The sequence below is a fragment of the Lathyrus oleraceus genome, chromosome 3, assembly GCF_024323335.1.
Source record: "Lathyrus oleraceus cultivar Zhongwan6 chromosome 3, CAAS_Psat_ZW6_1.0, whole genome shotgun sequence".
Lineage (NCBI taxonomy): Eukaryota > Viridiplantae > Streptophyta > Magnoliopsida > Fabales > Fabaceae > Lathyrus > Lathyrus oleraceus.
The window spans coordinates 333,845,016-333,855,153 of NC_066581.1; the positions used below are offsets into that span (position 1 = coordinate 333,845,016).

Below are 10,138 nucleotides of genomic sequence, written 5' to 3' on the forward strand. Positions count from 1 at the left end.
GCTGTTGACCTGTGTCACATGGGTTCTGGCTGTTGTGTGACATAGTTGCAAGGAAGGATTCATCTCTCTCATTCCTAAGGCTGAATCTAATCTGGAAAGATTCTCAAAACTGCTGAGGTGCTTGCAAGCAGAAGATCTTGTCACAAGAAGAATATTTTCAAAGTATTCTTATGGTGGAAGTATCTGAAAGGATAATTGGGAATGGATTTAAGATCAATGTCTACTTGTGCCAAGTACAAGTATGTAATTGATTATCCTTGGATCTCCAGATAACTGATGTTCTTAAAGATGTTGGAACATCTCTTCTTCAAGACCCTGTGCAGAATCACAGGAAGGATAGTACATTGGTTTACGATCTATCTCCTTGGTGGCAGCAAGAGCATATGATCTCTGAAAAGGTTTCCTGGCAAGAAACATGTTCAGCCTCGTGGTGTACAAGAAGAATAAGACATCATAGTCTTGATGGTGGTTACTTGGATCAGTTTATTTCTGATCTAGGTAAGGAAGTGCATTGGCTAATGCACACTGTGGAGTTAAGAACAAGTGGCAACATTATTAACATCATGGAAACAGCTTTACCTTAGGAAGTGGAATCCTTGGTATAGCTGAAGGGTTAGTCTCTAACTGGTCCTTCTGAAGACTCATGCATCAGTGTGTCTGATGTCTTTGGAGAAGAAGCAGGAATTCATCAAGGTGTGAGCTTGGATGACTTAACTGCAAACCTGCAGGATGGAGGGTGTTTACTCAAACTTGGTTCCACAATCAAGTCTATGAGAGCATTGAACTCTTGTTCTGTGTAGGGAGGAAGTTCTTTCAAGTGGCAGAAGAAGGAGCTGAATTCAACAGCTAAATGTTGAAACACAATGTTGTGACATTTGGTGTAACATCAGAATCTTAATTGGTGAAGTGGCACATCAACTTAAGATAGAAGGGTCTACAGAGTTGTAGATTGGGTACGTCAAAAAGGCCGTTCTCATTGCAGTTCTTTGGAGTTGCTGGATGGAGAAGATGTTACATGTTCATGTCTTAGAGAATCTAAGTTCTGTTTAACATGTAGCTTGAAGCTCAAGTCTCACTTGGAAGGTCAGCATATCTTTGGGAGAAGTCTGATAAAACTTGGAGAGGTCAAAAAGTGGCATTTGACTTTTTCATATGAGGATTCATGAAGGAGGTAATCAACCAGTGGCATTTGGTCTATCTCAGAAGTGAGTTCGAAGGATCAAGATAATCAACATATGGCAGCTGATTATTCTTGAGGAAAGTCTGATACAAATTACTTTTGAGCAGAAAAGTAGTAAGTTAAAGACAAAAGGAGGTGTTTTCTATTCATCTCTTGGAGCTTGTGGTAGGAGTTCTAAGCTATCTATGGAAGATTATCTCTTGGAATGGGATGAGAATGTATAAGTCCCAATTTGTGTCTGGTTTCTTTTGGATTAAGCTGGTGACTCAGTGATATCTGAAGATTATCAGATGGTGTTCCTTGTTATGTTGTGAGGATGTCCTAACTAATGTTAGAACATTTTGTGAAGTGGTGTTCTGTTTTGGTTAGAAGAGAGATTGACACAGAGTGTGGATGTGTTCAGCCCAGAGGGTTGAACAGAGGGGGTGCTCTTGAAGACATGAAGATGCGTCTTATGTTTTCCATTCATCAAGTGGTCTGAGTTCTCTTTGAATCAAGAAGTATTTGAAGGTCCAACTCTGGGGTGTTGGATAGGTTCCTGTGTGATCACCAAGTATCAAGAGGAGAGTTGGATGTCCATGACAGGGGGAGTTATATCCTTGTGCTGCAAGTAATCATCAAGCGGGTGGTCTATGTGTTCTCAGATAACAAGGCATGGCACCTTGTTAGCTATTGGGATTATGTGGTGCATGTCAATGCTGAGTGAGCACAAGAATGTCTGACCGGATGTCATGACATTGCCTGGGACAATAGTTTTCCTTCTGAAGCTCACAGTAATTAGGAAATATGGATGTGATGTGTCTAATTATGATATATCAGAATAAGCCTGAGTGCTACAGTTGTGTGTTACAGGGGGAGTAACCATCTACTGATGTTTGTGATTTTGGCTTTAGTGGTGCCAGATGTCAAGTCTCTACTGGTGGTATGAAAGTGGTCTTAGGAAATGTTGAGAGGAAGAATACTTGAAGAATGCAGGCAAAAGCCACTTTGAATGTTAAGACATCACGTGCAACGTGACTGACTGCATATAGGGAATAGTCTCCATGCACTGGAACTGCTGTTTTGGAAAAGAAACAGTCAAGAGCTATAAAAGGTATTCAAAGATAGTCTGAGATTTTGTTGGTGATTCTCTGACTGTTTCTTAGCAAATATTAATGAATCTTGACCAAGCATTTATTCCTACCGTTAATTCCTAAGCACGGGCTGGACTATTTAAAGGATGTAATAGCCCTCTTCTTCTCACAAGAGAAACACTCCATTCCCTCTAAATCATGGGGTATGTTAAGGTTTGGGCAAACTGCGCCTGGATCTGGTTTTGTGAGGGGTTCCTTTACAAATGTTTAGCTAAAAAGGGGGAGAGAAATATAGTCCTGAGAATGTACCAGAAGCAAGTAAAATGTGGTAGCAAGCAGAAGTTGGCTTCAGGCACAGAAGTCACTAACTGGGCATATCACTTGTGTCTTGTGATTTGAGTTAAGAGGACAGTTGTGTCTTGTGATCTGAGTTACATTATCTATGTACTCAGCATTACATATTCTTCTGGAAGCTCTACCGGTGAGGGGAAGGGTTCTGATACAACTGATTCTTGTACCTCTACTTCCTCATGTACACCAACCTTGGTGTTTGTGGTGGTGGAGACAATGACAGAGATGAAGAGCATACCCATATTGGGATGTATTGTCCAGTGTAATGTTTATTTGTTTTAGCTAAAATTTCCCAAAGGGGGAGATTGTTAATACCTTAGGATTGGCATTAATTTTGTAAAACAAATAATGTAATCATCTCTGTTGTTTTAATATGTTGGGTTGAAGAATTTCAACATCTGGACCAACATGTCATGTACGATGTCACAACATCATGTCTGTGACATCGCACATGTGTAGAAAACTGAATTAATTAATTCAGTATATATTCTGGGATTAGTGAGGATATTTGGTGAATATCCTAACTCCCATGTGGAGGTCTTAAAGACTCAATCAGAATATATATATAAGGAGATATATATGGAGAGATTTTAGGATTGAAGACCTTGCTTGTAGCAGAAAGTTTCTGCTGACTTTGTAACAGCGAATAACAAGTTTGCTGCGATTTCTGAAGGCCCAAATCCAGTTGGGTGATTAGGTTATAAATAGCATATTGTAACCTAGTTTTTGTAAGCCTCTTAGAATGAAAAATTAGGTGTGTGTGTGTGTGAGGTAAACCTCCCAACTTGTGGGAAGGTTACCATGTGTTTCTCAGTGTTCAAAGCTGAGAGTATTTGTAACTCAAAGCCTGTAGGCAAGAGTGATTATGTGCTTGAACAAAGCTGTGAAGTAAGTTCAAGTTATTTAACATTACATTGGTTTGTAGTGATAGGAATGGAAACTGGAGGTTTCTATCTAGGAGTTCCTAGGTATATATTGCATAGGGTAGGGATTAAGTGAAGAGTTGTAAACGGGGGAGTTTAACTCTGAATTAATACTGCTGATAGTGGATCTTCTTCCTGGCTTGGTAGCCCCTAGATGTAGGTCATGTTGGACCGAACTGGGTAAACAATTTTCTATGTTTGTTTTCCTTCTGCATGTTATAATCCTGTCTGCCATAACTCAGGTTGTAATTCAGTCTGCTTATCAAGTGAATAACAGACCTGATACATAGCCTTCTGTTTGAATGTCAATCAGAATGTTTTGACATTCATCATTAACAACACATACTGAATAATAGGCATGTTGATCTCAGTTCAGTATTTAGTTAAGTCTGGTCTTCAAGAGGATAACAGACCTGGCCAACGGATCATAGTGAAACTGTCAAACTGGATGTCTTGACAGTTGTACGTGTAGACTGATACTGAAGTAGAGACTGATTAGTCTTTCACAGTATAGTAAAGTTAGCACAGTCTGTTTTCAGGAACATAACAGAATCAGCATGAGGTATATGTTCTGAATGTCAAACTAAATGTTGTGACATTCACACCTGACAGTTGGTGCTAAATTGGAGGATAATTAGTTTTTCTGTTTCAGCATTTTTCTCAGGCTAATTTAAGGAATCCAACAGCTGAGCTAAAATCCAGGAAAATAGCAACTAACCTACAATTAATGAACCTAACAAATAGCCTATTTGTCAGCTCCCTAATGTGTGGAAATTAGGTTACCTTGTTTGACTTTTAGTTTAGGAAACACGAGTACTAAGCCAGCAAATTGAAATACAGTAACAAGTGATGTGCAAATCAATATTGATATATCATGCTGATAACTGTCCACACACAACAGAAGTAAGTATGGTGTTTGATCTCTGTTGTGTCTTTGTACAAGAAGGACAGAACTAGGTGTTCTTCCATTCTAAGGTAATATAGTAGCAGAAGTTGTGACTACTGTGAAAGCGTGCTTGAGTACAGGGTTTTAATTTGTATAACTGTCTTGCTGTATTAGTTACAATGTTGGATCAGATGTCATGTCTTGGAGTAGAACATCTGAATTCTGACTACGCCAGAATTTCACAAGAGTTCTTCAACTAAGTTATCCGCATTTTACTCTTTAACAATTAAAACTTTTTTTAATGATCCTAGTTTTTTCACCTCCCCTTCCTTCAACTCTAGTTCATTTTGTCAAATATTATTTACTTTGCAAACAAAAGTAGGGGTGGAGAAAGGGGCGGTAGAAGAACTACATGCATTAAATTCTAGAGATGCATCAGAATGTAAGGACATATCTAGAAATACATCGGAAAAAAGGAAAAGTAGGGGTCTGGAATTGCATTAGAAGAAAAGGAGACATCGAGGAATACATCGGATAAAAGGGAATGATTCTGGAACTTCGATAGATAAAAGGAAAAAAGTTATAGAAACACATCAGAACAAAAGAAACATTCGGAAATCACTTTGGAGAAAGAAATAATTAAATTATGTAAATGCATCAAAGTAGGAGGGGCTGTTCAGAAATACACCGGGACGTAAAACTCGTCCAAGAATACATCGGTGAGAATGGTAAATAACATCTGGAAAATACATCAGAAATAATTCTTGAAATACGTCTGATAAAAAATACTCAGCCAAGAATACATCAGAAAATAATTCTTGAAATACATCAGAAATAATTCTTGGCTCTATATTTGAAGTGTTCAGTGATCATAAGAGCTTGAAGTACGTATTCGATCGAATGAGTTAAATATGGGGGAGATGAGGTGGCTTGAATTGTTAAAGGATTAAGATTTTGGTTTGAATTTCTATCCTGGTAAAGCCAGTGTAGTGACTGACGCACTGAGTCAGAAGTCGTTGCATATGTCGACATTGATGGCTAGAGAGTTAGAGCTAATCAAAGAAATTAGAGATTTGTGTTTAGTCTGTGAAGTCATGCTGTAGAGTATGAAGCTAGGTATTTTAAAACTTACCAATGGTGTTTTGGAAGAGATTAGAGAAAGTTAGAGGACGAATTTGGAATTGGTAGATCATTTAGATTTAATCAATCAAAGTCAAGGTGGTGATTTCAAGATTGATGATAAAAATGGTGTTATAAAATTTTGTGACAAAATCTGTGTTCCTGATGTGCCTAAACTCAAGAAGAATATTCTAGAGGACACCAAAGTGGTCCGAGTATCCATCCGGGTTCTACAAAGATGTAACAGGATTTGAGAAAGATGTTTTGGTGGCCTGGAATGAAGAAAGAGATTGTAACGTTTGTGTATGCATGCCTGACTTGACAGAATTCAAAGATTGAGTATCAAAAGTCATTGGGTTTGATGCAACTGTTGTCTATTCGTGAGTGGAAATGGGACATCATTTAGGTGGATTTTGTGTCTGGATGACCGAGGGTTGTAAATAATTGTGACAATATCTGGGTAATTGTGGATAGGTTGGTGAAGTCTGCTCATTTTATTCCGATGAGACTGGATTATTCATCGGAGAGGTTGGATAAGTTGTATATAAATAAATAAGATTGTCAGTTTGCACGGTATGGTCAGACTAGGAGCACTATCCAGTTGCTAGAGGACTTGTTAAGGGCATGTGTACTTGAACAAGGAGGTGTTTGGGATAACTTTTTTTAACTTTGATTGAGTTTACATACAACAACAGTTTCCATTCGAGTATTCGAATGGAACCATTTGAGGCATTGTAAGGTTGAAGGTGTAGGATGCCTTTATGTTGGTATGAGTCATGAGAGGGTGTTGTGATTGGACCTGAGATTATCTAACAGACCACAGAGAAGATCAAAGTGAATCTGGAGAAGATGAAAGCTTCTCAGAGTCACCAAAAGAGTTATCATGATAGACAAAGGAAAGCACTTGAGTTCCAAGAGGGAGATCATCTGTTTCTAAGGGTTACTCTGATAATTGGTGTTGGCCGAGCTTTGAATTCTAGAAAGTGCACTCCGCGTTTCATCGGTCCTTACCATATTTTGCAAAGAATAAGAGAAGTGACCTATCAGATTACTTTTCCACCGCCGCTTTCTAATCCTTATGATGTGTTTCATGTGTCTAAATTGAGGAGATACATTCCAGATCCTTCTCATGTGATCCAAGTGGATGATGTGCAGGTGAGAGATAACTTGACTATTGAGGCATCATCTATGTAGATAAAGAATTGAGAAGTGAATCAGTTATATGGTAAAGAGATTAACTTGGTGAAGGTAGCTTGTGGAGGACAAGTTGGTGGAAACGTAACTTGGGGGCTTGAGAGCCATATAAGGGATTCATATCTGAATCTATTCACTTGAGGTGATTTTCGAGGGCGGAAATTCCTTAAGTGGGGGGCTTGAGAGCCATATAAGGGATTCATATCTGAATCTATTCACTTGAGGTGATTTTCGAGGGCGGAAATTCTTTAAGTGAAGGAGAGTTGCAACACCGTATTTTTCTAGAAATTATTTATATTAATCATTTATAATTTTATGTGTGTATCTAATTATTATTTGTGTGATGATTGAGATGTTTTGGGGAAACACGGGTGGATGACCCTTAGGTAGAAAGTATGGAGAGTAATTAGAGGTTGGTATATTTTTTTAGAATTATTTAATTGATTAAAATAATGTTTTTGTGTTATTATTTAAATGAAATAATAAAGTAAAAGGAAATAATGAGTTTGAGGTTGAAAATGAGAATTATGGAGAATTAAAATAAATAATGTAAGTTAATAATAAGTTAGGCCTCCTTGGTGGAATATTAGAAAGATAAAAAATAGGTTTTTGATTTATGAGGAGAGAAGTGAGTGAAAAAGTTGACAGTACGTGAAACTTTTGGACTTGAAGAAAAAGAGGCAAGAGAAGAGAAAATCAAGGAAAACCTAAGGAGAGCTATAGGAAAGAGAAATCATAGCCAAAATGTTGGATTTTCTGGTATTACAAGGTAAGAGTGGAAATTTGGTTCAACAATAGGGACATGAATGGAAGGGTAGAGGAAAGTTTTTTTTTGTATTAATGATGAATATTGATATTCGTTGAATGAAATTTATGTTTTAAATTGTTCATGTATGTTCATCATTGATGATGTTTGAAGGTTTTAGGGATTGATATAGTATATAGACCCATGGTTATATGAAAATAAGTAGTGATTGATATATGTATGTTTATGACCGAGTTTAAAACCATGAAATATTTAAGGTAATGATTTCATGGACATTTTTGTGGTTGGAGAAAATGAAAATCGTCTTAAAAATTAGGTTTCAATGATCACTTTGCATGTATTTGCTCGGTCAACAATCTTATAAACTCCTTTAGATGATAAATCATTTCACAAAGTCCTCTCAATATGTTTCTCTCGAACACATATTGTGAGTTTTGCCATTTTGATCCATTGTTTCTCTCGAACACAATCTATCAAAATGACAACTTTTTGGTTCAACCTTATGGTGAACAAAATCATTCGTTACTATCTCTAGCTAACAAACAAGTTTGGATGAAAACCTAGGTCAAGAGTCGGTAAACATCTCTCGATCATAAACCAACACAAAGAGTTTTAAATAGAAATAAAGTTTTCATCATATATTTACCGTTAAAGAGTTTACATATGAGGATCCTTACATTTACACACAAAGCTAGTAATCACCTACATCTAACCTTGACAAATGGATGACTTAGCTACTCATTTTCATGGTAGCTTGGTCGGCAAGTAAGGAAAGAAGGTTGATCAACATCCAAGTCGGATAATCGATGTTGGATGGGAATCCACCTTCTTTTTGTAGAAGATGGTTCTAAGATGAAGAGAAAATGAAAACTAGGGCATAAAGATCCCAAGAACAATGCTGCAAAAATATCTAGAAGAAAGTACAAAAGTGGAAAAAGTTGGTAAAAATGAGGTATGGTGCTCAAAAGTGGCACCTGCTACTTATAGACCTCTGCTGGGCTGTCATGTTCGCTAGGCGAGCAGAATGGCTCGCCTAGTGAGGGTCTAATATGGGCACACAAGGCCCCTGCGCCCAGAGAAAACAGGGCCTGCTGAACTGTCATGTTCGCCTAGCGAACATACCTTCGCCTAGCGAAGGACACGCTTCAACCTTCGCCCCAGCGAGGTTGAGAGGTTTTGCTACTGGAATGCTCGCTGGGGACTCGCTAGAGCTTCGCCTAGCGAGTGAGTGCTGGCTGCGTTTTTCACCAAAACAGAATGAACTCGCTACCACCTTCGCCTTCAGCTCGCCTAGCGAATTAATTTGACAATTTACTGGAGTTGTTCGCCTGGAACTCGCCTAGCGAACCAATGCTTCGCCACAGCCTCGCCTAGCGAGCAGGCTGATGAAATGCTTGTATTCTTTGGTTCCTTTGCCAATTTCTTGTGTCTTCATTTTCAATTAGTTCATGTCTTTCCTGCACAATAACACACAAATCAAAGGCACCAAGCTTGTTTATCAATGTAATGCATTCCATGTAAAACAAATGTGGTTTTGACAGTTTTAGCAAGGAAAAAGAGTGAAAGATGCCCACATATGATAGCTCTAATAAGCATTTTTGGGCATCTAACAGAATGCCAATACAGCAGAACCCCAACTATACGTGCTTATTCTATCAATGTCCTCGAGCAAACTCAAGTACATAAAGTTTATGCTATTTCCCGTGCCTTCGGGAAATAGCAAGTTCCCAAACAATAACATAATGTAAAACCGAGTTTTATGACTTTTTCTTGTTCGGACGATTCCTCAGTCAAAGTTATGGAGTCATGGTATAATTGAAGGCTCGATAGTTTAATACCCTGACCCCTTGCTTTTGCAGATCCCTCACCCTCGACCAGATCTACCCCCAACATTTGAACACATATTTCGTTGGGCTGTTGAACATTTCCAGTCACAGGCTTACCATCTATTCTAAGACCCAAAATCATGTATACGTCCTCTAGTGTGACGGTACATTCACCAGTTGGTAGGTGAAAAGTGTGTGTCTCTGGTCTCCAACGTTCACACAGAGCAAGAATAAATTTGACATCAATTGTGGCATTTACGACATGCATAACATGACCGAAACCCGCACGCTCTATGTAAGGTACGCACCATGGGTCTGGATAAGGCATAGGGTGTGAACGTTGACGAAATTTCTTGGGATCCTTTAAAAACAAACAATATAAACAATCATTAGATTGGACTTTTAAAAAACAAATTACAAACATACGAAAGAGGCAATGTTCAAGAAAAACTTACGAATGAGGCAATGTTTGCCCTAGTGCCTCTGTGTTCTTGGCCCATGGTAAGAAGAGACATGATTGCAATGTAGAACGAAGCTTGGTGGATGAGAAGTTTCGCCGGAGTTCTCTGAATAAAAGTGTTAGTGGTTGATGAAAACATGCAAGAATGACCTTCTATTTATACTCGTTTTCAAGTAGATTGAATATGCAAAAATGTGACAAGTGTAAGGCATGCGTGGGAATCTTGTAGCTAGGTGGATAGGTTGGCATGCATTGGTACAGATTAGGTTGCACTTGTCTTGTCTTGGGGAAGCCTTGGTGGAACCTGATGATGCAAAGGTGTGACACGTGGAAGGCATGCGTGGGAATCTTGCAGAATAG

At 38.4% G+C, this 10,138-nt stretch overlaps 1 protein-coding gene across 1 annotated transcript; it reads right to left on the reverse strand.

The window, feature by feature from the left end:
- Nucleotides 1-8,943: 8,943 nt before the first annotated feature.
- On the reverse strand, nt 8,944-9,889 carry LOC127129230 (protein MAIN-LIKE 2-like). Its single transcript, XM_051058491.1, has 2 exons — nt 9,774-9,889; nt 8,944-9,679 (listed from the first exon to the last, which is right to left on the reverse strand). The coding sequence occupies exons 1-2, from the start codon at nt 9,831-9,833 to the stop codon at nt 9,182-9,184; spliced, it is 558 nt and encodes a 185-aa protein (XP_050914448.1). The 5' UTR covers nt 9,834-9,889; the 3' UTR covers nt 8,944-9,181.
- Nucleotides 9,890-10,138: the final 249 nt, after the last annotated feature.

Coding starts and splice junctions, on each gene's coding strand:
- LOC127129230 (XM_051058491.1), bottom strand. CDS start 9,833: ATGTCTCTTCTTACCATGGGCCAAGAACACAGAGGCACTAGGGCAAAC. Junction 9,680..9,773: donor GGGCAAACATTGCCTCATTC/GTAAGTTTTTCT, acceptor TTGTTTTTAAAG/GATCCCAAGAAATTTCGTCA.